General features: G+C 35.7%; 1 protein-coding gene across 2 annotated transcripts in view; it reads left to right on the forward strand.

Moving 5' to 3' along the window:
* Nucleotides 1–25,346, forward strand: part of AMMECR1 (AMMECR nuclear protein 1) — a 133,381-nt gene that overhangs the window by 53,947 nt on the left and 54,088 nt on the right. The window contains exon 2 of one of the 2 annotated variants that reach the window (XM_033202085.1): nucleotides 9,357–9,467. The exons of the other annotated variant lie outside the window; for it this stretch is intronic. Coding sequence (XP_033057976.1) covers nucleotides 9,357–9,467 — 111 coding nt within the window. The remainder of the gene's footprint in view (nucleotides 1–9,356; nucleotides 9,468–25,346) is intronic. 2 annotated transcript variants of the gene reach the window in all.

Here is a 25,346-nt window from a genome sequence, read left to right on the forward strand (position 1 = left end):
GTTCATTGCAGCACTATTCACAATAGCAAAGTCATGGAACCAATGTAAGTGTCCATCAACAGTTGACTAGATAAAGAATATGTGTGTGTCATGCACCATGACATACAGTGCAGCCATAAAAAAAAGAATGGAATTGTGTCCTTTGCAACAACATGGATGGAGCTGGAGGTCATTATCCTAAGTTAACTAAGAAACAGCCAAATACCATGTATTCTCACTTGTAAATGGGAGCTAAACAGTGAGTACACATGGACATAAAGATGGAAAGAGTAATAGACACCGGAGACTCCAAAAGTGGAAGAGTGAGAGGGGAGTGAGAGTTGAAAAATTACCTATCCAGTTCAGTGTTCACTATTTGGGTAATGGGTACACTAGAAACCAAGTCCTCACCGGTATGCAGTATACCCATGTAACAACAAGCACGTGTAAACCCTAAACCTAAAAGAAAATAAAGACAAATAAGAAACCCCTAACTGTTTTCATTGTTTTGTTTGAAGTGTTATGAATTCCCTGACCATCCTGCATACACAGTCAAATGGAAATACCAAAACAAAGTTCCATTCAAGTTTTTAACGGCATAAAAAATAGGAGTTGACTGTATCAATTAATATTCATTCTAAAATTTCTGGACATAGTTTTTCTGTTATTCTTAGTTTTGCTTAACATTTAGCATAGGAATTGGAAGACTTCATAGAAGCTCTTTTTTGCCTGATTTGTTTCATATTAAAATAATTTTTTCTTTTTTTTTTTTGAGAAGGAGTCTTGCTCTGCTGCCCAGGCTGGAGTGACTGGCATGATCTCGGTTCACTGCAAGCTCCGCCTCCCGGGTTCATGCCATTCTCCCACCTCAGCCTCCCAAATAGCTGGGACTACAGGCACCCACCACCATGCCCTGCTAATTTTTTGTATTTTTAGTAGAGACAGGGTTTCACCGTTTTAACCAGGATGGTCTCGATCTCCTGACCTCGTGATCCGCCCGCCTTGGCCTCCCAAAGTGCTGGGATTGCAGGCATGAGCCACCGTGCCCAGCCTAAAATAATTAATTTTTTTAATAGTAAAGACTAAGTCTCAAACCTTAAAGCCCTTTGAACAAGTGGGTTCAGAATAGGACTTCCAAATAGAAATTACTTCATTTTTGAAATCTATAGCAAAATGTCATTTAAAATTAAGTTGGATTTTCAGGTAATAGAGATTTGTGGTGTGTTCCTATTATCAGGAAAAAAAACCCACAGCTATTTTTCCCTTGAAATGTTACTATATATTAAATTTAATACCCAACTGCAGTGTAAACTAAGAAAATATGTGCAAAAATACTATTTTTTTCCAATTAAGGTAGTCTTTCTCATCTAATTTATGGCTCTAAAAAACTATAAGATTGTTTCAGCATATCAAGTCTGGGACTAATTTTTTTGTTTGTTTGCTGAAAATTGTTGATTTGCTCTCGTTAAAGGAAGAAATGGTTCTTTCAGTTCAAAAATTGGCAGAATCAAGCTAATCCCTTAAAGTATGCTTGTGCTTTGGCTGATTGTATGTCTGTGGTGATTACACTTGATTAACAACAGCAAAAAATTCTACCTTCCCAATCATCTGTTAAGACTTTAGTCTGCATCCCTTCCTCTGGCATTTGCCAGTTAAATTAGAATTACATAAATGGGAGAAAGAGAATATAATGCTGCTATGATAGAATTTCTTGGAACACCAGGCAAAGTAAAGTATTGAAAGATTGGTAATTCCTGATCCCCACTTTCAGATATTTGTGGTCTCCTATACTAATTTATGCTGTCTATCTAAGCAGTGTGACCTTATTTTCCTGAGCCCTATGGGATACAGGCTATTTATTATACAAAGGTTGGAGGGAGGAGTGTGGTATAAGGATACAGTGGTGATTTAGTGCATTTTATCTACAGCAAATGGTTGGATGAGAAATGCATCTGAATCTTACTTCTCGACCCTGCCTCAGATTAGCCCCCTCCTATTTCTCTCCATTCCTCTCAATTTGAATTTCAAATTATCTGGAGGAGTCTCATTCATTCTATAATATGAACTACTTAATCAAATAATCAGATCAATACCTAGCTGATGAGTTGTTAACCAATGGTATAATAAATGGAAATTTAGATTTGGAAGAAATTTGTATTTAACAGAGTACCTGGGTTTGATGAAGTCCAGCTAGACAACAGAACAAAATGAAGTGAGAAGGCTGAGGGAGATCAGAAAAAGTGTTGGGAAGCCATCAAGCACAAAATGGTAGACTTTGCTGTGGGCTTCTTATGTGATAATGTAGAAACATAAATCAGGACTAGTGTTTCCAGGCTGATGCAGCATTTCTAGTTTGTCCTGGTATCTTTTCAGCTAATCTTTCTGTCTCCCCTACTGGGAGGAACAGGAGGAAGAGGAGATTTGTGCTTATGCTCACATATGTAGTGCTATGTAGTATTCGTAGAATTTTCCTATTCTTTGGTCTTTTAGAAGACACCTAGGTTTGCCACTCACATTTTTTTTTTTTTTCCCTGTAGTGGGGAAAAAAACCCCATATTAAACCAGTAGTAAGAAAATTTGGAGGACTTGCCAGGTTCTAACACTAACCAATTTGGTGATTCTGCACTGTCTGCCTGGATCTCTTTTTGTATTTCACCTGTAAAATGAAAGGCAAATGGATTATCTCTTAAAGACTCTTTCAGTGAATGAGCTTAGATACATTGTTATATACACTTTAAACTATGTACTAAAGTTTGGATTAGGGATTTGTAATGGACTGAATTGGAACCCACCCCCCGAACCTCTACATTCCTATGTCCAAGCCCTAACCCCTAATGTGACTGTTTGATAAGGCCTACAAGAAATTAATTAAGGTTTAGTGAAGTCACGAAGATGGGGGCCTGATCCAATAGGATTAGTGTCCTTATAAGAGACACTTGGAGAGCTCGTGCTCTCCCTCTCCCTGCACACACTCAGAGGAGACTATGTGAGTACAAAGTGGCCGTATAGCAGCCTTAAAGCCTAGTAAAGGAAGAGAGCCTTTACCAGGAACTGAACTCTGCCAGTATCTTAATCTTGGGCTTTCTATCCCCCATAACAGTGAGAAATAAATCTCTGTTGTTTATGCCACCTAGTGTACAGTATTTATTATGGCATCCCTATTACATGATTTAACCTTATTAGGTATGTTTTTATGAATTGAATCTGTAGTTTATATGATTTAGAAATGAAATGTAAAGCTTCTTTTTGTTGAAATAGGAAGTGAAAGGTTTTTTACCTGGTGGTGGAAAGAAGACACCGTCAACAGTGTAAAAGTGTTCCTATTTCTCCACATCCTCTCCACACCTGTTGTTTCCTGACTTCTAATGATTGCCATTCTGACTGGTGTGAGATGGTATCTCATTGTGGTTTTGATTTGCATTTCTCGGATGGCGAGTGATGATGAGCATTTTTTCATGTGTCTGTTGGCTGTATGGATGTCTTCTTTTGAGAAATGTCTGTTCATATCCTTTGCCCACTTTTTGATGGGGTTGTTTGTTTTTTTCTTGTATATTTGTTTGAGTTCTTTGTAGATTCTGGATATAGGAACACTTTTACACTGTTGGTGGGATTGTAAACTAGTTCAACCATTATGGAAAACAGTATGGTGATTCCTCAAGGATCTAGAACTAGATGTACCATATGACCCAGCCATCCCACTACTGGGTATATACCCAAAGGATTATAAATTACTCTACTACAAAGACACATGCACACGTATGTTTATTGCGGCACTATTCACAATAGCAAAGACTTGGAATCAACCCAAATGTCCATCTGTGACAGACTGGATTAAGAAATGTAGCATATATACCCATGGAATACTATGCAGCCATCAAAAGGATGAGTTTGCGTCCTTTGTAGGGACATGGATGCAGCTGGAAACCATCATTCTTAGCAAACTATCACAAGAGAGAAAACCAAACCCGCATGTTCTCACTCATAGGTGGAACTGAACATGAGATCACTTGGACTGGACTGGGGAAGGGAACATCACACACTGGGGCCTATTATGGGGAGGGGGGAGGAGGGAGGGATTGCATTGGGGTTATACTGATATAAATGATGAATTGATGGGTGCTGACGAGTTGATGGGTGCAGCACACCAACATGGCATAAGTATACATATGTAACAAGCCTGCACGTTGTGCACATGTACCCTAGAACTTAAAGTATAATAAAAAAAAAAATAAATAAATAAATAAATAAATAAAAAGAAGACACCGTCATTTCTGTACTTCTGTAAGCTGCTAGATCCTGGGGAATTATGGTATTTTTAGCTGGATGTTATGAGGAATATAGTTGTATTTTTGAGCTAAATTGCTGAGAAACCTGAATGCAGTTGAAACAATCATTATTTGATGGCAGAAGAACAGAATAAGTTACAGGGCTTCTCTCTTTCCTATATCCCCCCTCCAATAAATAACCTTGTTGAGTACCCTGTTTTATTATTATTATTGCATTGGTAGAGATTGATGTTATTTTGTTAATGCTGACTGCTATAAATCTCTTTTTAAATAATCTTATTCTAAAGAAGAGCAAATTGCCAGAGTCTAACACTTTTTTGTAACCTCTATTTTGCCTTGATATGGCAGGCGAGATAGGGTTTAAGGTAAAATAGTATTAAGTAAATACACCTTTTTCGTTGTATCACTTAATTGTATTCTGCTCCTGCAAACATATTTCTAATTTGTTCTGGCTCACATCAATAGATAGGGAGTGTCCTTTCAGATTTACATTGCTTTTCGTACTTTTGCTGATTGTACGCAACTACATTTCCCTAGAGCTACTGTTGACCTGACAGTATTGGCTGCTAGTTGGCAGGGAGGATTCATCTAGATTAAATGGTTACTTCCTGTTCCTGTCTACAGACATGAAAAAATGGAGTGTTTACTTTTCTGCAAAGGTTTCTCAGAATTAGGAAAATTACTTTAAAAGCTTTGTCTGGTTACCTTCAGATAAACCTTTCCATTAATATTTCATCTCATTTTGAGCTCTCTTCTAGTTTGTAGTATTTTTTCAATGTATGTAGGTGGCCTCAAACCATATGGCAAAAGCATTTTCCCAAAACATCCAATCTTTGTCTTACTATGAACTGGTTTTCTGTATTTTTTTCTCACTGAGCAGCTCCTCTCAACAGACTCAAAACCCTTTTTCTATTTTGATCTACCTCTGATTATGCTGATGTATTAGGTCCTTTTTGGAACTCATACATGTTTTAATAGCACATTTAAAAATGAAATTGCCTATTCCTTCCCTCTGTGTTGCGTGAAGAAAAAAATTTGTTCCTATTTTTAGATAATATGTATTGAATGTTCTCGTAGTCATTGCCCTGTACAACGTGGTTATCGCACACAAGATCCAATCTCTTGTGCTCAGTGATGTTTATTATGTTTCTGTCTACTTTAAAATGCTTAAATGTTTATTATGTTTCTGTCTACTTTAAAATGCTTAAATTCCTAGGTTCTTTCCCCATTAAATGTTGCTTTTAGGTATTTTAGTTGTTTTAATTCCATACACATGTACTTTATAAACGATGTTGGATGAGGATTTGTAATGAGAAATTAGAGTCCCAGATTTTTAATGAATAGTTTTATTCTGTCTACTAAAAGTCTGACTACTTCCATCTTCAGGCATCTGTCCTAAACACAGTAGCACTCCCTCCCATCTTTGACACACATACTTCCCCGAAATCCCAACTCCCAAAGTGGATGTTGCCAGGGGCAGGTAAGGATCAGGGAGAGTGTAGATGATTCTGTATCTGCTCTACGTCTTATGAGGGCTCTTGAGAACACATAGTCCACAGTGCTTCAAATTCAAAGAAATGTTAAATCTGAAAGAGCCCATAGCAAAAGTTATCAAGACTATCAGACTACTTCCTGTTTCCTGAATGTGCTGTGCACTTTTACATGTCCATACCCATGCTTGTTTTGGAGCATCTTTGCTCCTCAGGCTGCCTTGTAAAATGCAGCTTGTCCTCCAGCAACCTAAGCTCTGAATTAATCATTCCGTCATCAGTGATAGCATGGCATTATAAGAAACTATTAATATATAATTTCTCCCACCATATGTTTGAGTGCCCTGCAACATATTTCATAGTATAGTGTTTAGTTTGTGTTATTTTTCTATTTATACTTTAAGTTTTAAATGTTTACTTGAGCAGATGGGGTTATGTTATAATAAGAATGGTGTGTGTATATAAATAAGAAAGTAGAAGGTAAAAGACTTTTAAATGACTTTCATTTCTAGCGTTTTTGATAGGAAATGAATTCACTCACACTTTTAGGTTTCTCATGGAATTCATTGAGGAAGAGAATATACAACTTAGTTTTGCCTTATTCAGAAACCATAATGGTATTTTAAAAACATGCTATTATCTATATTACATTGTGATTCACTTCATTCTGAAGCTGCCAAAAGACCTGTCTTACATAGAGATGCTTTGTATAACCATTGTTATAGAAGAGGATTGATACATTTCTGTATTTCTAATTTCTTAATTTATGATCATATGCTACTTCTGTGATCAAAAAATAAAGTTTTTTGTTTTTGTTTTTTTTCAAAGAAGAGACAAGATGACAATCATTAAAAAGTCAGCAAACAACAGATCCTGGAGAGGATGTGGAGAAACAGGAACGCTTTTACACTGTTGGGAGTGTAAATTAGTTCAACCATTGTGGAAGACAGTGTGGCGATTCCTTACGGATATAGAACTAGAAATACCATTTGACCCAGTCATCCCATTACTGGGTATATGCCGAAAAGATTATAAATCATTCTACTATAAAGACACATGCACACATATGTTTATTGCAACACTATTCCCAATAGCAAAGACTTCAAGCCAACCCAAATGTCCATCAATGATAGACTGGATAAAGAAAATATAGCACATCTACACCATGGAATACTATACAGCCATAAAAAGGATGCGTTCATGTCCTTTGTAGGGACATGGATGAAGCTGGAAACCATCATTCTCAGCAAACTAACACAAGAACAGAAAATCAAACACCGCATGTTCTCACTCATAAGTGGGAGTTGAACAATGAGAACACATGGACACAGGGAGGGGAACATCACACATGGAGGCCTGTCAGGGAGTAGAGGGCTAGGGGAGGGATAGCATTAGGAGAAATACCTAATGTAGGTGACGGATTGATGGGTGCAGCAAACCACCATGGCACCTGTATACCTATGTAACAGACCTGCACGTTCTGCACATGTAACCCAGAACTTAAAGTATTAAAAAAAAAAAAGAGAGAGAGAGAGAGACAGGCTGGGCGTGGTGGCTCACGCCTGTAATCCCAGCACTTTGGGAGGCTCAGCTGGGTAGCTCACGAGGTCAGAAGTTTGAGACCAGCCTGACCAACATGGTGAAACCCCATCTCTACTAAAAATACAAAAATTAGCCAGGCATGGTGGTGCACACCTGTAATCCCAGCTACTTAGGAGGCCGAGGCAGGAGAATTGCTTGACCCCGGGAGGTGGAGGTTGTAGTGAGCCGAGATCGCACCACTCCACTCAGCCTGGCAGCAGAGCAAAACTCCATCTCAAAACAAAACAAAAAAATGGTTGCTGATGTTGACTATGCCAAGTTAGAAACTGAAAAATGAAGAGGTGAATTTCATCCTTAAAGATAAGGTTTAAATTTTAAGATACTGGTATTTATGTGAGTAATGAAAGAATTGGTGAGAAAGTAATCCCATCTAATTCTTGTCTTCCTGATCAGTGGTTAGTCAAGAACAATTGGAGAAAAATTTCCAAATGGAGCATTAGAATCTTGTCTCAAGTTATAACAGGTCTATTACATATGATATAGAAAGCAAAAAACCTGGCTTTTACCTTTTGTTTGTTATTTTAATACCTTTAGTGTAGGTCGTCTTTCACTTGAATGCTAATGTTGACAGTAACTTGACCTTATACTTTAGTCATCTTTTTGAATGCCACTGGACATTTGGCTCTTGGAAGATGGTAACTCTTAGTACTTCTCCCTGGTTTGTATATATTACTTATTTGAGAACCTGTCTGCCATTGTGGCTGTCAGAGCTCAGCATAATTTAAATGTTTAAGGTGGGTGATTGAAGTACTTGAATGAGATATCTTTTCATCCATCTGCTGATGGCTCACTAAAGAGTATTTTAAAGAAAGGATGTTCTCCAACTCACCAGTGTGTTAGAGGAAAAATGACATATGGTATATCCTCTTAAAATTTAAGTTTTTAGAAAGCAGAAATGCATTATTCCGGTATTACTGTGAATACTCATATTACCATAGATCATCCCCAATTGTAAGGTATTTATCTTTTTACAAAATGTCCTAAAATGGGTAAATTATTTCATAAAAACTGGCATACAAAGTTGCTCTAATTAGAATGTAATTGTTTTTAGACTTAACCATTAATTGAGGCTGTCAGTAGTTTGCAGCAGAATCCAAACATCTACTGTATTAAACTTCATCTAAAACCACATTATTCTTGATGACATTTTGTTATAATTGATACTTTGTTCTTTGATGCTTGAGAGATTGTATTTGCAGGTAATACTTTTATCTAAAAATTAAAATAAATTTTCTGGTTTCAGAGTATTATTTTGTTAATGTCTGCTGTCGCCCTTCACCTCTCTGAACCCTACTGATTTTTCTAGGTGAAGCTAAAGAATGTCAAGCTTGATGAAGTTTTCTTCTATCCCAATAGCTTAAATTATGGCATTTGGACATGGTTTATAGTATCTATTTCCTTTTTCCTTGTATTAGTTAGCTGTGTAATAGTTATGCCTCCCTCTTATACTGGCTCCTAGAGAGCAATGACTGTGTTTTAGGCATCCTTGTAGCACCTTTCACAGTACATATCCCCTATATTTTCAGGAAGTATTTATGAAAATCGTTGTTTTTTTATCCCAGATTTTCCAAATTAGACTTACATATAAGTCAGTTATTTGAGGTTTAAATGAGTAATTATGCAGTTAGCCATAATGGTTAAGCCTCTATAGTTAAGATTGCCCAGGTTTGAGTGCCTACTTCATTATGTATCAACTGTGAGACTCCCTCATATAGGAATGTTAGTATCAGCCTCCTAGAGTTGTTGATGAAGATTAACATAATTTGTTTAAAACATTTATTGAGATGCCTAACATATAGGATACACTAAATATAATGTAGTAGTAGTAAAACATAACTTTTGCTAAATGTAGTCCTATTGGGCTGGCCTCTGAGCCCCTTGAAGGCCTGTCTTTTGGTCTTTATGTCTCAGGCACCTAACCTAGCAGACAGTCAATACTCAATAAATACTTGTTTGAATTGAATTGATTGATTTACCCTATTTTTATCTTCCATTACAGCCCACTGTTTGTAACATGGAAGATTGGTCGAGACAAAAGATTACGTGGATGCATAGGTACTTTTTCTGCCATGAATTTGCATTCAGGACTCAGGGAGTACACACTTACCAGGTGAAGACCAATTTTTGTTACCTCTGCTTTTACATTTAAAAAAAAAAAAAACTTACGAAACTTGAATCTGATACTTTATCTCCTTTTCTTTTACTGAATTGTCAACGTTCTTGTTTTCCTTCATGTCAGGTTTTTCCTTGTCTTTGACCATTTACCTTCTCTCTGGTAAAATATTATTCATATATATTATCATTATATAAAATACTAGGATTAATGTATTCTGCCATCGATGTTTTGAAGTGTTTTTTTCTTCCAGTGGCCAGCTTATTTTGTATAACTTGAAAACCAATGACCAAATGTCCATGGGTTGCCAAAATATGTGATTTCTATAGTAACAGTCATTATTTCTTCCCTGTTATGTTTTTTGAAAATAGTTTTTGTCTCTTTCATCTTACACATTTTGTTACACTTTTAAGTACTTTTGAAATTGAAAGGAGAGCCTAGGAAGAAAGTGATGCTATAGCCTAGCAGTATAATCATTCACATTCACACTTCACCCAGAATTAATTGTAGCTTGCTTATTTTCTTTTATCTAACCCAAGGACAAAGCAATTCCTCATTACAGTTGTTTAAAACTTTGTTCTTAATTTCTGAATTCACAAAAAGCTATCTAGCACACAATGTGAGTTTTTTGGTTCAAGTTTAGATTTCAAGCAAATTGTGACCCAAAATTATTTCAGAAGAAGAAAATTCCTTAGATAATAAGCTATTAGTAAAGGAATTTCCTGTTTTTGTTCACATTTTAGGGTGATTATCTGATACAGTTTCTATAGTTGTAACATGCACAGTATCTGTCCAACAAGAAATTGCTCCCTGCTGACTATTGGTGCTTGGGGCATGTTGCTCAACCTCCAGAGGTAAAATAGTCATTACAGTATTTTGTTCTGTATACTTAATAGAGGTGTTAGGAGAATGAAGTAATAATAACTATTTTACTTCAGGATTAATGTGGAACATTAATTATTTTACTGTAGAACTGCATAAATGCAGGCTCATAGCACCAGTTAATAAAATGCTGTAACTGAGTTTAGTATTCTCATATTTGAAGGTATGCAGTAGCTCACAGCTGCAGGGTTTTCTCAGCTTACAGTGAAGCCCAGAAAACAAAAACAAAAACAAAAAAAAACAATGGCTTGGAGGATCATATTCATTTTTTAGCTTTTCGTAGGTATAAGAAACTGGATGTTTGGATTTGATTAAATAACATACAGGCTGTAAGGGTTGAAACACATATTCTGGAAATAAATTCAACTTGTTAAAGATAATATAAGTACCAGTCTAGGCATGTTAGATTTTTTTTTTCTGACATAAAATACAATGGGCTCATTTTTGGGACTTCAGCAAATTCTGCCAATGGCTACCTTTTTGGGACAGGTACATATTAAATTACACATTTAATACTAATCAATGGCAATTTATTGTACATTTCCCAAAATAAGTTGTTATGAGGAACACTGGTTCCTTTGCGCTACCTGAAGAAAAGAATTCTGTGACCAGATAAGTTTGGGAAACACTGGTTAAAAACAGCTCTGCTCACTGTAGGACTTCTCAGAACCTTTTATGTTAATAGTGTTATGTATATCTAAGAGAGAGAAATAGAATGTAGCATTTTCCAGGCTTATTTGACTACAGGACCCTTTTATCCTCCCATCCCAAAGTCTGAGTGTTCCAAGGAACACATTTTTGGAAACACAAGTCTGTTTTCAAAACAGAATATTACTTTATATTTGGGTAGTAAGAGTTGGTAGTATAGAACCCCTTTGTGCTTTCTAGTGAAATTGTAGCAGAAATCCCATTATCAAACATTATATACCTTAGAAATCTTTCGTAGTAGTAACTGTGGTAGCAATTGGGTTTTGTTTAAAGAAAAAAATAATTTTGCTTATGTTGGCAAGGGGTGAAAATATCCAACTTTTCTGGACTTGTCCATTTATATCCTAGGGTAATGACCAGAAGAATTATAGTATAATTTTCTGACAGTAATGTGATTCTGAATGAATTGTTCAAATACTTGAACTTGGAAATTTGCCTACATTTGTATACCTTGTTACCCTTATTGCAATCTATAGCTCTTCCTGTTTACTTTTCAACTTTTTTCTCATGTTTCTATACAGCTTCCTCAAATTGTATATATCACATTACAGAGGCGCGCGCGTGTGTGTACATGTGTTTGTGTGTGTATACACACATGCACATACATGGTTTTACTTCTCATTTACTTCTCATTGGCTTAATTTCCTTTGTTTAACAAGATATTAACAATCATACTATTTGGAAAAGATGAACAAAAGAAAACATATCTTACAAAATACAAGTAATCTTTTTTCTTGGATTCATTTCAGCATCAAAATTTATAAGGAGTCATTTTTTAAAAGTTGGAATATAATATTTTTCTGTCCAGTAGTGTGCTTATCATTTTTACATATTATGTTATTATGATTATTTTTGTTAATGGCTGCCATTTATTAAGAATTTACTACATCAGACATTGTTGAGGAGCTTTACATGCATAGTCCTTGTAATAACTCTTAGGTACTAATATCTACATTTTCAAAATGAGGAAACTGAGAATTAGGTAATTTAAATAATTTACCCACTCACACATCTATTAAGTGATAGAACCAGGATTCAAACCCAGAGCTTGTGTCTACAAAATCCATCCCCTGAGACAAAATTTTCTGATTATTTATGTTTTGAAGCTTTGTCATGAAAATAATGAACTTGAAAACAAGTTACTATACATTTTATAAATCATAGATCAGTAATCCTTCAAAATTCTAGTAGGGGGTTAAGACTGAAATTTTGCAACATTATTTAAAATTCCAGAAAATCCATAGATAGTATTATGGAAAGTATACAACTCAGAGTTGTATAGACCAGGCAGAAGAAAATTGACTTGAGCTAATATTGTATTAAGGATAAAGCTTATTACAAAAAAATACTACTGTAGGAATAGGAAATTGCATTCTTTAGCTATATGGACTTGACTTTAAGAATACAATTTTTTTTAACATAAAAATTGGTGATTCTTGGCCTCTGGTCGTCCCACCTTAAAACCCATAACTCACAAAATGAATAAATAGAATTAAATGAACTTAGGGGGTAGGGGCATAAAGGAGGGAGAAAGCAAAACAAAAACAAAACAAAAAATAAACAGTGAAATTAAAGGCATTCTAGGCATAGGCATCTTTTTAAAAATTAGAATAACCGGTTCATCTGTGATTAGGTAGACTTGTTTGATTTTCAGAATGTTACTCAATTATATCTCTTCTTTTTTTTTTTATTGTAGGAAAATATATGTAACATAAAATTTACCATTTTAACCCTTTTTAAATGTATAGTCCTGTGGCCTTAAGCACAACCACATTGTCGTACAGTCATCACCACCATCCATCTCCAGAACGTTTTTTGTCTTCCCCAACTGAAACTCTGTACCCATTAAACATGAACTCCACATTCTTCCTCCTCCAGGCCATGGCAACCACCACTCTTTTTTGTGTTGCTATGAATTTGACTACTCTAGGTACCTCGTATCAGTGGAATCATATGATAGTCATTTTGTGACTAGCTTATTTCACTTAGCATAATGTCTTCAAGGTTCATCCATGGGGTAGTGTGTGTCAATGTACCTTCTTTTTAAGGCTGAATATTCCATTGTATGTATATACCACATTTTGTTTATCCTTTCATCCATTGGTGGATGTTTGGGTGGGTGGCTTCTACCTTTTGGCTGTTGTGAATAATGCTGCAATGAACATAGGTGTACAAAATATCTGTTTGAGTACCCTTTTTCCTCTTAAAAGTTAACCAGTTTATAGAAGACAATAATCTAGCTTATGTGTAGTCCCTTAACTCTAAAACCTTTCTTAAAAATACCACCAGGTATTTTAAAAATGAAATGCCTATCCTGAATTAAGTTTTTATTTATAAATAAAATTATAAACTTTTAATTTTAATAAAATTATTAAAACTTTTAAAATTAAAGTACTTATCATTAAAGTACTTGTCATAGTCACATTGTATGTTCAAACATGACCAGGTATTTTTTAAATGAAATGCCTATCCTGAATTATGTTTTTTAAATATATATATATAAACATAATCTTTTAAATGTAAAGTACTTGTCATAGTCAAGTTATATGTTCTCCTAATTGAAATTTTGATTTTAGATTGAAATAAAATCTTATAAAGAGGCTGAGGATTTCCTCTCAATTGTGAAAAAACATAGTATCTGTGTAGGTAATGCAAAGTTTGTGAGAAGTACATGGAACTATTATAAATAGACTATTCTTTCCCTGACCTTGAAGGATCTGGGTAAAAGCAGGAAAGATTATAGAAAATACGAAGCAGGATGGAGAGCTCAGAATTATTGATAAAAGTCTATCCATAGAATTTGGTGATAAAGTCCACAAATTACCCTATTTATCATTGCTGAAGACTTCAAAGTAGAAATATTCTTTGTCTGAGCTGAAGGAGATAATTTCCAGTATTGTGTTTATGGCTTTTATACATTAGAAAGCAGAGGCAGATTTATTTCCCCAATTTTAGTACTTAGAAAACATACTTTTATAAAGAGGAGAATTAACACTAATACAGATGAATATAAACATCTCAGTCAAAAAAGATTCCTTAAAATTTTGTCTAATAAATTTCCCAGCAAAATGCAGATCTATTTCTTTATGTAAATTCAAGTTGGCAGTAATTTTTCTAGAATACATAAGTAATTAATAGGTGTATTCTTATTCAGCAAAACAGGAATGTGGCCTGTCACCACACTTAAAAAAAGACTTTTTTTCTCCTTTACTTTGTTGTACTTAGACCTCTTGGCAGTGAAATAATTATGCAGTTGCTGGCAGTTCTAGAGCTTGATTGTGAACTATGCCACTTTCGTTGAACTACTTAATTCTGAGAAATTAGCAATGAAAGTTTAGCTCTTTCTAGGGAACAGTATGATCACATTAAAGATGATGTGCTGTGTTTTGTTTTGGAGTTTTATTTTGTTCTGTGTGGGTTAGTGGGGTTGTTCTGTGTGGGTTGGGGGGATTGATTGCTTGCATGATACAGATGTTCACTTTCCATTAGATTTTTTGAGATATTGAAAATAGCTAACAAACCTACTTTATTACTTTCAAGGGTCCTAGCTAGATTGGGTACTTGTGGGTGACTAGATTCATTGTAAACTGGATTTGCTTTTATATTTTGGTGTCGTAATCTGGCGTTTTTCTAAAGCAGTATGAGTTTAAAGCCATTATAAGCAGCATAATATTTTCCCCTGTCATGGTAGACCATCTTGTGATCATTTTTATTCTTGATTATTTGGGTAACCACTCTAGGCTCATTGTGAATAATTAGATTAAACAAGTTCCTCCTCCCTCTCATTTAATATTAGTCTTTATGGTAGCATCACCCAGATTGATTTTTCTTATGAAAAGAAAAGCTGTACGAATCACCTCTGACTGTACATTATTGTTATGGAAGCTCATTCTGGAGATGTTAAGGCCAAACAATTTTTGGCAAGTGGTTGTGGCAAGACTCCTGGCTAAAGTATGCATTTTGGGGAAATAAATTAAGTGTATCACAAACAATGCAAAATTAATTAGTTCAATTTACAACCTACATTTTTTGCCTTTTTATAGAACAGATGATGGCCTGAGTCCTAAAACTTATACCTAATTTGATAGTTTCAGTATATGAATTACAAAATGAGAAACATTTGTCATATTTTATAGGCACTTAATTTAAGGTACAGTTTGGAACCTAGGTTGTTGTATGCTCTTTACTCAAAATCATTCATAGGGAAGCATGGTGAAATATCTGCACAAATCTGGAATCCTCATTTTAGCCATGAGGTTAATGCACTCCTTCATTGTCCCAAGATTGTGCTAATGTGCAGAGATGTAGCCACAAAATTCCCAGCAGAATGGAAACTAAACAGCAGGAACCATTTGCAGAATGAGTAATGGCTCCTGAATTGTAGAGAATTGTTTGAATTCATATAGCACCTACTGCCATAGGAATTAAGTGTAGTGAGTATATCAGATTCTAATTCCTTATCACATCTTTCAAATCTTCAGAGTTTGCAGTTGGAATCTCCCTCCTGCTTTGATTACGAGCCACAGGCAAAATGCCTGGGGCAGAAAAGGCCATCTGTGAAAAGGTGGTGTTGAGAGAAGCTGAAAATGGGCTTTTTCAGCACCAGGGCTCTTGGTTCTTAAGTTTGATAGGGAGAGAGTGAACTGCAAGAAATTTACTCTGTTCTTACATCTGTCTGTAAAGTTTAATGCCTCTCTGATCCTTCGAGGCTGTTTCCCCTTTTAATCATGTTTGAACAGTTCATTCTGCAAATCTTGTCTTAATTTTGCCTTAGTAGTTTATGATATATTAGGAGAGATAATAGTTATCGAAATAATTGTAGTCCTAGGTAGAAAATAGTTTTTCTCAAGAAGCAGAGGAGGTGATACTGGATGATTACTACTCTGTATCTGTTATAAAAGCTAAAATGTATTTAAAGATAACTATGAAATTATTTTATTTGGTTCATCCCTAGTTCACTTTGTATAAAAGCAAAATAATATGTACCATTTTCTGGCTTGTTTTTATCCTACATGGGCCAAAAAGGTCAAATTTACAGGGATGTGTATAAATCATTATTATCAAAGCAACCATATACAAGGTGTTGGGTACTTATATTTTAAGAAATTTGTAATACATATTTTAAAGGGGAAAATGATCTTGTCATAGAAGAAAAAGCCTTTGAAATAGAGGACTCTTAAAAGAGCGTGCATGCACATGCACACACACACACGGAATTTACCAAACATTAGCTAGAACCAAGTTGGATTATAGCTCTGATGCTTGGCAAATGAAGAAAATTAAAAGTTATTTCACTTTCCTCTTGTCTTGTTAAAGTGAATTCATATTTTGTTTTAGTACAGTAAACTGACATCTCTCTCCTTTCCTGAGAGTCATTGTCTGCAATAGTCTTCATTTTTTCAGATGAACGACTGAAATGGTAAAGCTAAGTTAGAACACAATATTGTATGAAATTGTTACATTAGATGTGGCCTAAAATTATACTATAGACATTAAAAATATATTTATTTTGTCTGAATATTTACATAATAAATATTGGGCTTACTTATAAGTGTCTAAAGTATTTGAGTCATTAGGACCTGAATGAACAGGAGGACAGATTTATTATCTTAGTGTTCTGGAAAAACAAGATGGTTATGCTTTGATGTAACTCAAGGTGATTATCATGCAAATCGTATGCTTTTACCACTTTTATGGGGACAATGTTAGGAATTTAAGTACTTTAAAATAATTGAAAGTTGAGGTTTTGGTGTAGCAATTGAATATTAAAATTTTAGTTATGATCTTATGAGCATGAGAAATACTTTTTAAAAGTAGAAGGCAAAAGAAATGAAGCCCTTCTCTGTGATCTTTCCCCTTCTCTCAAACTTTAAACTGCCTTAAATGTGGTTATCCAAAGTAGCAGTCTTTGGAAAAAACTTACTTTTCATCATTGATAATAATTTGTTGATCTTTAAATGCTGAACACTTATTGCATCATAAGTCCTTTATCTTGCATCATAAATATATTTTTCTTTTTTTTGTTTTTTGAGACGGAGTCTCGCTCTGTCGCCCTGGGCTGGAGTGCAGTGGCCGGATCTCAGCTCACTGCAAAGCTCCGCCTTCCGGGTTTACGCCATTCTCCTGCCTCAGCCTCCGGAATAGCTGGGACTACAGGCGCCCGCCACCTTGCCCGGCTAATTTTTTGTATTTATTTTTTGGTAGAGACGGGGTTTCACCATGTTAGCCAGGATGGTCTCGATCTCCTGACCTTGTGATCCGCCCGTCTGGGCCTCCCAAAGTGCTGGGATTACAGGCTTGAGCCACCGTGCCTAGCATACATTTTTCTTAGAAACAACTCTAGTTTTTCTTATATGCTCTCTCAATTTTTAAATAAAGAACAAACTTGCAACACAAAAGTCCTGTCCTAAAGAACTACGTTATCTGATTTACTTCTTGTTAACAAAAGAAATAAAATATATGTATATTTATATAACAAAATAGACATGGACAAATTGTAACATTTAAAAAATTTTCTATTGGAATAGAATTTCACAGATGCTAGGAAATTCTAAAGATGGAAAACAATATAGTCATGTACCGCATAATGACGTTTTGGTCAACAGTGGACTGCATATACAGCAGTGGTCCCATAAAATTATAATACTGTAATTTTACTCTACCGTTTCTATATTTAGGTGCACAAATACTTAACGATTGTATTACAGTTGCCTATATTACACAGTATAGTAACATGCTGTACAGCTTTGTAGCCTAGGAGCAATAGGCTATATCATATAGACTATACCATCTAGGTTTGTGTAAGTATACGCTATGATGTTCACACAACAATGAAATTTTTAATGATGCATTTCTCAGAATGAATCCCTACCGTTAAGCAATACATGACTGTATTTAATATATTCTTTAGAGAATGAAGCTCTAATTATTGTTAATATCAAATGTGCAGTGTACTTTTCAGTATATTTAAAATCTAAAAGTGAAGAAAATACATTTGGATTCATAAGGTACAGATTTACACTTGGTCTCATGTTCAGAAAACTCATTTTTATTAATTTTACTTCAGCTCAAAAAATTATCCTGTAAATATACACACTGAAACTACAGACTTGTTCAAATTAGATTAGCATATTATTGTCTCCATTTTTAACACTCTGCTTTTTTATTTCTACATGGAAGTGCTAACTTTTGTATCCTTGCTAGTAGTGACAGAGAAAGTTAGAAAAGGCCATAAAATAAATTCTTAGAAGCTTTAATTAAAGGGATTGCCCAGAACTCAACTTCTTGTTGCTATACCCAACTACCTTCAGGACTACTTTATATGTTCTACAAAGCTGATTTAAAAGGTTCCAACTGTAGCCACTTCACTGAGGATGGCAGGAAAGAGAATCTCTTTTAAGTTCTGCAGGCTGCTTTTAACCTAAACCATTCTTCTAAGATGACCATTAGTTGCCTCCTAGCTAAGCCTGGAGAAGTATTCTAAGCCTTTGAAATAAGTGGAGCTGTGTTGCATATGAAGAACAGTAAACAACTGTACACTGCTGGTTAGACTTGTACTGCTAATGAGATCATGGGTTCAATCCCTATTTGGACCAGTTCTCTTTGTTTTGTTCCACATCAAAGACTGTACCCTGGATCCCAGGCACTGATTACAGTGGGGCTCAGACAGAGCATGTGGGCGAATCAGTACCAAACCCAAGTTTTAGCATCATTTCAGCATATGAAATGTGCTACATTAAAAGTACCCAAAACAATGTGGTCTTAAAATGTGATATGCACAAACCCTTTGAAAGTAGCAAGACAGACATGCCCTTTTTCTAAAATGGACAAATCCTGAAGAGGAAGAAAAGAGTTGGGACAATAAAACACTGGTTCTGGAATCTGGAATGTTGCTTTAAGTCCAGGCCAGCAGTGACAAAAGTTATTGTAATGACCTCTGAACAGACAGACACTGCCATTGAGCAGGCCTCTGGTATGGAAAACATGGTACATTTGGGAGCTGTGAATATAGCTCCAGGTGTGCTCCTGAATCAGTTCACGGTAGATTATGCTTAACAACATTGAGATGTTATTAGAGGTGTGGATGAGGAAGTTTGTTGTTGCAGTCCTTCTTTGCACCTTATTTTAAAGATTAAATGAAACATTTTTCTAATTGCCTTCTTAAAATTTTTAAATGGAAGGGAAGTTACTTCTGATGCTTCAGTGTTGTAAATTCAACTTATAGACTGACAACCTAAATTCATGGCATAACACAGTTCTTTTCTTTTTTTTGTATCTGTTCAATGAAAATAAGGTACAACCCAGGTTTTTACCTAGTCTGACTAGAAGTATTCCACTTCAAGATCTGAGAGTAGCATTTTCTCAAACTTTCACCTTAAAAAACAGCATCACCAAATAAAAACTATCACACTGGATGGATAGGAAGTTTTATAGATCTTTTTGGTGATGAACTATGACATGAGCCTTATAGATTGTAAAATATAGTTGAAACTATATACATAACTAAAATTTTTAAACTTTATTTGCTGTTAAATTCTGTGAAATTTTAGTTATTTAAAATAAACATGCAAAAATATGAAATGTAATGTTTCAGATTGCAAGGTAATATGTAATGTAGTGTAATGTAGTGTTTGTAAGATACTCTTATCTAATACTAACTAGTAGTATTTTGATTTGTACAGTCATAATTTGTTAAAATGACTTCATTTAAACATGTACCGATATAGATTAATAATGTAAGTTCTGATTTAAAGAATGGTGACAAAATGGTGCATGTAATCCTTTTGCAAGTGTTGGGGAGATCAGTATGTTTTGAAAAGAGTAATTTAACTTTTGGGTGCCAGGAAATGGGTTATCTCAAAGACCACTGCTGGCAGTGGGCAGGCCTGGTAATACTGGCACAGAGCATTAACCATAACACCTTATTAACGGTGAGGTGAATAACTTTGAAATAAAGTTTTAGGGAAAAAAAGAGACTACCCAAAACGTAGCTATTTCATGAATTGTTAATTATAATAATAATTGCTTTGAATCTAAAAGAAAAAAGAATATTTTTAGATGCTAATTTTTCTTCACAAACTCTCTGAAGAGTGTCATTGTGACATTAGAGAAAAGGTCTTTGGAGTGGCGGTAGAACTGACAACACAGGTTGGACTTCAGCAGGCCTGAAAATGGTATGGTCAAAAGGGAAGCTTTCTTTCTGCCTCTAATAAAGAGTAGTGGCTAGGAATAGGAGTCATCTCAGATGATACTGGATTTCAGCTGAAGCAACTCTTAAATATTTCAGTGGTAAAAGGATGACTATATTAAATTCATGGGTTTGTAAATACATGTTATAAAATGTAATTGTTCTTTTAAAAGTACATATTTTTTAAAAAGGCTACATTTTAAATTTGTCATCTATTGTGTATTGAGATGTTCCTGTGCCTCACAGATCAGCTCACTATGTGGTAGCTATTGTCTAAAAATATGTACCCTCTCATACTGTTGCAGCTTCCTCTTCATAGGCTTTATGATTGCCCAGAGCAGCACATTTACCCCATTAGCCATAATGGCACAAACACACCCATTGGCATGACTGAACTCTCCTCAGTGGGTGTCAATCCTTATATCTGAGATGAGAAGCTTTCCTGTGTCTACCTTTGTCACCTAGAATAAAAGCCAAAGTATTTAAAAAACATATATTTCACTCAGAGGAAAGTTAATGTTCTGCAATGAATGTCACCATGCTCAACTTGCCCCTCTCACCTCATTCATTCTCTTGGCCTTAGCCAGGCTGGTTTCCTTGTTTCCCTTTGAACCCACCAAGCATGGTCCCCCGCTAGGGCCTTTGCACTTGAATTTTCTTTGCTTGCAACAGTCTTCTACTAGATAGACATGTAGCTTGGCTTCCTCACTCCCTTCAGGTCTCTATTCAAATGATACCATTATCAGTGACACGTATGTAAAATAGCAAGGCCTACATTTGATATCTGGCTCTCCCTGCCTGTTTACCCTGCTTCATTTTTCTCCATAGCACTTGTCACCACCTGGCATACTGTAAATTTACTTGTATATTTGTGAGTCTTTCTTAATGCAAATGTAAGTTCCATGAGGGCAAGGACTGCTGTAATATTCCCCAAAGCCTACAACAGTGTGTGGTACATAGTAGGCATTCAGAAAATATTATTTTTAAAAGTCTTGTTTTTATCAGCATTTAGGAATAGTGGATTATAAAGTATGATTCTTTGTCTTACTACTTTACCTAGATGTGAAATTATTTGGTCTTTTTGTGGCTGGTTTCTTATAGTTTTCATTGAGTGCATATTGAATGTATTTTTGTGTGTGTGAGTGGTTTGACATTAAAATTCCCTTTTAAAACTCATTTTATCATGAACACTTTTAAATACTCACAAAAATAGACTATTATAATGATGCAGTCATTTTTATAATAGTGATATTTTTCTCTTTTCTTTTTGTGGGGAACAGAGTCTCACTATGTTACGCAGGCTAGTCATGAACTCCTGAGCTCAAACGATCCTCCCGCCTCTCCTTCCCTAAGTGTTGGGATTACAGGTGTGAGCCACCACACCTGGCTGCTTTTTCATTTTACTTATTTTTGTTTTGATACTTGCTTTTTAAGTACAGAGGCAGTATGAGGTTGTAGAAAGAGCATGGGCTTTAGAGGTAGCCATATCTGGGTTCTAGTTGTGAATCCCTCAATTCTTAGCTTTGTGACCCAAGGGAAGCTACTGAAGTTCTGCCATGCCTTGGTTTTCTCATCTGTAAAATGGGTATAATTCTAAACTGGTAAGTTTGTTGTGAGGATTAGGATATATATGTATATGAAGTATCTTATACATACTAGGTATGTAGTAAATATTTATATTGTAGTACATGTATAGTAAATATTTATATTTCTACTTCAGGAAGAAATTAAGTAGTGAGAATGGCCAAGAAATGAAATTTTAAATATATTTATAGCAATTTCAATTTTTCTTTTCCTCATGGACACATGTAGGTAGGCAGGAATTTTCATAATATGAGAAGAAACAAGCATCATCAGTAAATAAACCAGTGACCCCATAATCAGTCACCATCACATATCTGTTTGTGTAATTCTTTAAAAAATACACACATACATGTGAGTGATCATTGAGCAAAACGCTATCAGTCTATATTTCCTGTTGGTTCTGCCCCACAGATATCTCTTGAATCCACCCCATCCTCTTCAGCCTCACTGCCACTGCCTTTGTCTGGGGTCTTATTCTGGCTCACTGGTTTCCCTGCTTTCCTTTGAAGCCATTCTACACCAATCACCAGAATTATCTTTCTTGACAAAAATCTATCTCACTCTCCTTAAAACAGTGCCTGTTATTCCTTATTACCAGAAAGGAAAACCCGTTTTTATTAAGAAGCATAGCACTTAAGGACCTAACCTCACACTCCAGCTATACACAATTATTCACCACTTCCCAAATATATTCTTTCATGTCTCTCTGGCTTCACATTTTTTTCTTTGCCTCTCCCCATTTCTACCCAGTCAATTCCTACTCATCCTTCAAGACTCAACTTGCTCATTGCTTCCTCTATGAGATTTCCTTGACAGTCCCCAGGAAAATTGGTCAGTCTCTGAGTTCACACGGCACTTAGTTCAGGCCTCTATTATAACACTTAACACACTGGATTATAATTATTAATTTTATGTTTGTCTCTCCCTTTTGAAATTGCGCTCCACAGTAGTTTACCAAGCAACATCAAAGCAAACTAACAAAAACCGGTCTCATTGCTTTGTAGCAACTTTGCTTGATCCTGATAACCATTCTATTCTCTTTCTTTTTTTGTTTGCGTATGTTAGCTTACATTTGTCACCTTTTCTTGCTGCCAGCATACTTGAGCCAGTAAGAGTTACCAGTGTTGATTGATACTGCAAAGGGTGGCTTAAGGCCACTTGGAATTAGACTGAGCCAGAGGACAGGGATCTTTATACAGAACACTTTAGAAAGCAAATTGACATGAGGTTGATCTCATTATAAGTGATTGAAGATGCACTATGTGAATTGATTCCTGCCATGGAACCATAGAGCTAGAAGAGATTCCTTTAAGTCATCTAGTCCAACCCCTATCAGATACTTTAATCTCTCTTAAAAATCTCCTGAGTAATGAGCATCTAGCTTCTACCTGAACATCTCTGTAGACTTGGAAGTCACTTCCAGTTAAGTAGCCCATTTCATTTTCAAACACCTCTGAACTCTACTGCCATAACTCCAGTTACCACATAGTTTTAGTCGAAGGTCTAGAAGGCAAAGATTGCCTGCAATTAGTACTTTATTCTTTATAGAAAGCTGCATTAACCAGCAGTGGTTAAACTTAACCCTCCGGTAATGAGTCTTTAGGAGTTTAGGAGTAGTAAGATAACACAGCTTTACAATTGAGTCCCATCCACCCACCCATACAAATTTTAACTCTTCCTTATTATTGAAACCTTTGAAGCTACTGCTGCACAACTTCTCTCACAGTCTGCCTTAGACTTCTAGAGTTGGCTGAACCCTAGAGCCCAGAGATTCCAAGATAGACCTGGTGCTAGATCTTTTAGTGATCCCAACAATGACACAGAGTTGGAACTAGAGTTAGAACACAGGTCTCCTGACATTGCCTTGGACTATCTTTACAAATTCCAGAATAGAAAGTACCCATATTATATGTGACTTGATGCTTAAAAAATGAAAAAGTACCCGTAAAAGTATATGAATTTATTAGTTTTAGTTAAGAAGCATACAATTTCAAGGAACCCTGTAATGAAATAATGATTTTGTAATGTAAAGATTTATTCTTGAGTTATCTGCCTTGTGTCAAGTTTAGGCACACTTCCATAAAATGAAGAATACCCTTAGAACTATTCAACTGCAAGAATAACAGAATATCAGAGTTAGAGAAACTCAAAGCAAAACTTTAAGTTTATTATCTTAGATTTCCCTCTCCTCTTCTCTTCTCTTCTCTTCTCTTCTCTTCTCTTCTCTTCTTAACAGAGTCTCACTCTGTCACCAGGCTGGAGTGCAGTGGCATGATCTCGGCTCACTGCAACCTCCGCCTCCCAGGTTCAAGCGATTCTCCTGCCTCAGCCTCCCAAGTAGCTGGGACTACAGGCGTGCACCACCATGCCCAGCTAATTTTTGTATTTTCAGTGGAGACAGGGTTTCACAATGTTGGCAAGGATGGTCTCGATCTTTTGACCTCATGATCCGCCCACCTTGGCCTCCCAAAGTGCTGAGATTACAGGTATGAGCCATCGCGCCCAGCCAGATTTCCCTTTTCTTTAAACATATCTCTGCTTGTTATGTGTCCCAATCATACTTGTAACTCCTGTTTTGTGTGTGTGTGCTGGAACTCTCATAAGTATTTTATATAAGTTACCTCGTCTAATATTTCCAACAACCTTGTGAAGGTGACAGTATTTCACTTATATTGCAGTTAGGGAAAACAAGGTCTTAGATGGTTAAGTAATTTGCTGAATGACAGCTAATACATAACCTGATTCTATCTAACTCCAAAGCCTGTGCTCCCAACCACTGTGCGATACTGCTTCCTTTCAGTAATATCACTCCCCTTTCCCTGGTGAAAGCTTCTTATGGACATTTGTTTCACTGACTCAACAGGTATTCCCTGGTGTCCACTTACAGAAAACAACAACAACGACATCACTGAATAACCTTTCTCTTCATTTGGGAACTCAGTTTCTTAACTCAGTTTTCCAAAATCTCCCTTATACCCCTAGTCCATTAATTCCAGTCTCAACTTCTCTTGGGTTCTCTTTCCTTTTAAAGTCTTGAGGCACTGTCTCCCTTAATACGCCTTTTTTCTTCACAGCTACCCTCCCAGTTCAGTTTGGTATTCTGAACTTCCATAGTCCCATCAGAATTTACCACCTTCTCAGGGATACATACTCCTCAAACTTTAATTTCTTTCTACATTTGATCTTAACCAAAAGACCAAGAAGTGATTGATCTCTTTCTGTACAACATTTTTACTTAATATCAGTAAATTTATATGGTATACTAGTTTAGCCCTTAGATTCTAGCCAGACACAACTCTCTGAAATCCACTGCCGACTAGAGAGCCTTGAGGGAAGGAGTCACCATAAAGGAACTGTATAAAAGTCCTGACTCTGCCCTTCTCTTCAACTGGCCAAAAGGCAGACATCATTTAGGAGTTAAGAAGTGAGTCAGTTCCTTAGAAATTATAATTAAGGAAACAAATTCCAAGTTTCTAAGTAATTAAGACCAAATATATTGTCTTAGTTTTAATTTT

Source organism: Trachypithecus francoisi, unplaced genomic scaffold, assembly GCF_009764315.1.
Source record: "Trachypithecus francoisi isolate TF-2019V2 unplaced genomic scaffold, Tfra_2.0 Lachesis_group6, whole genome shotgun sequence".
Lineage (NCBI taxonomy): Eukaryota > Metazoa > Chordata > Mammalia > Primates > Cercopithecidae > Trachypithecus > Trachypithecus francoisi.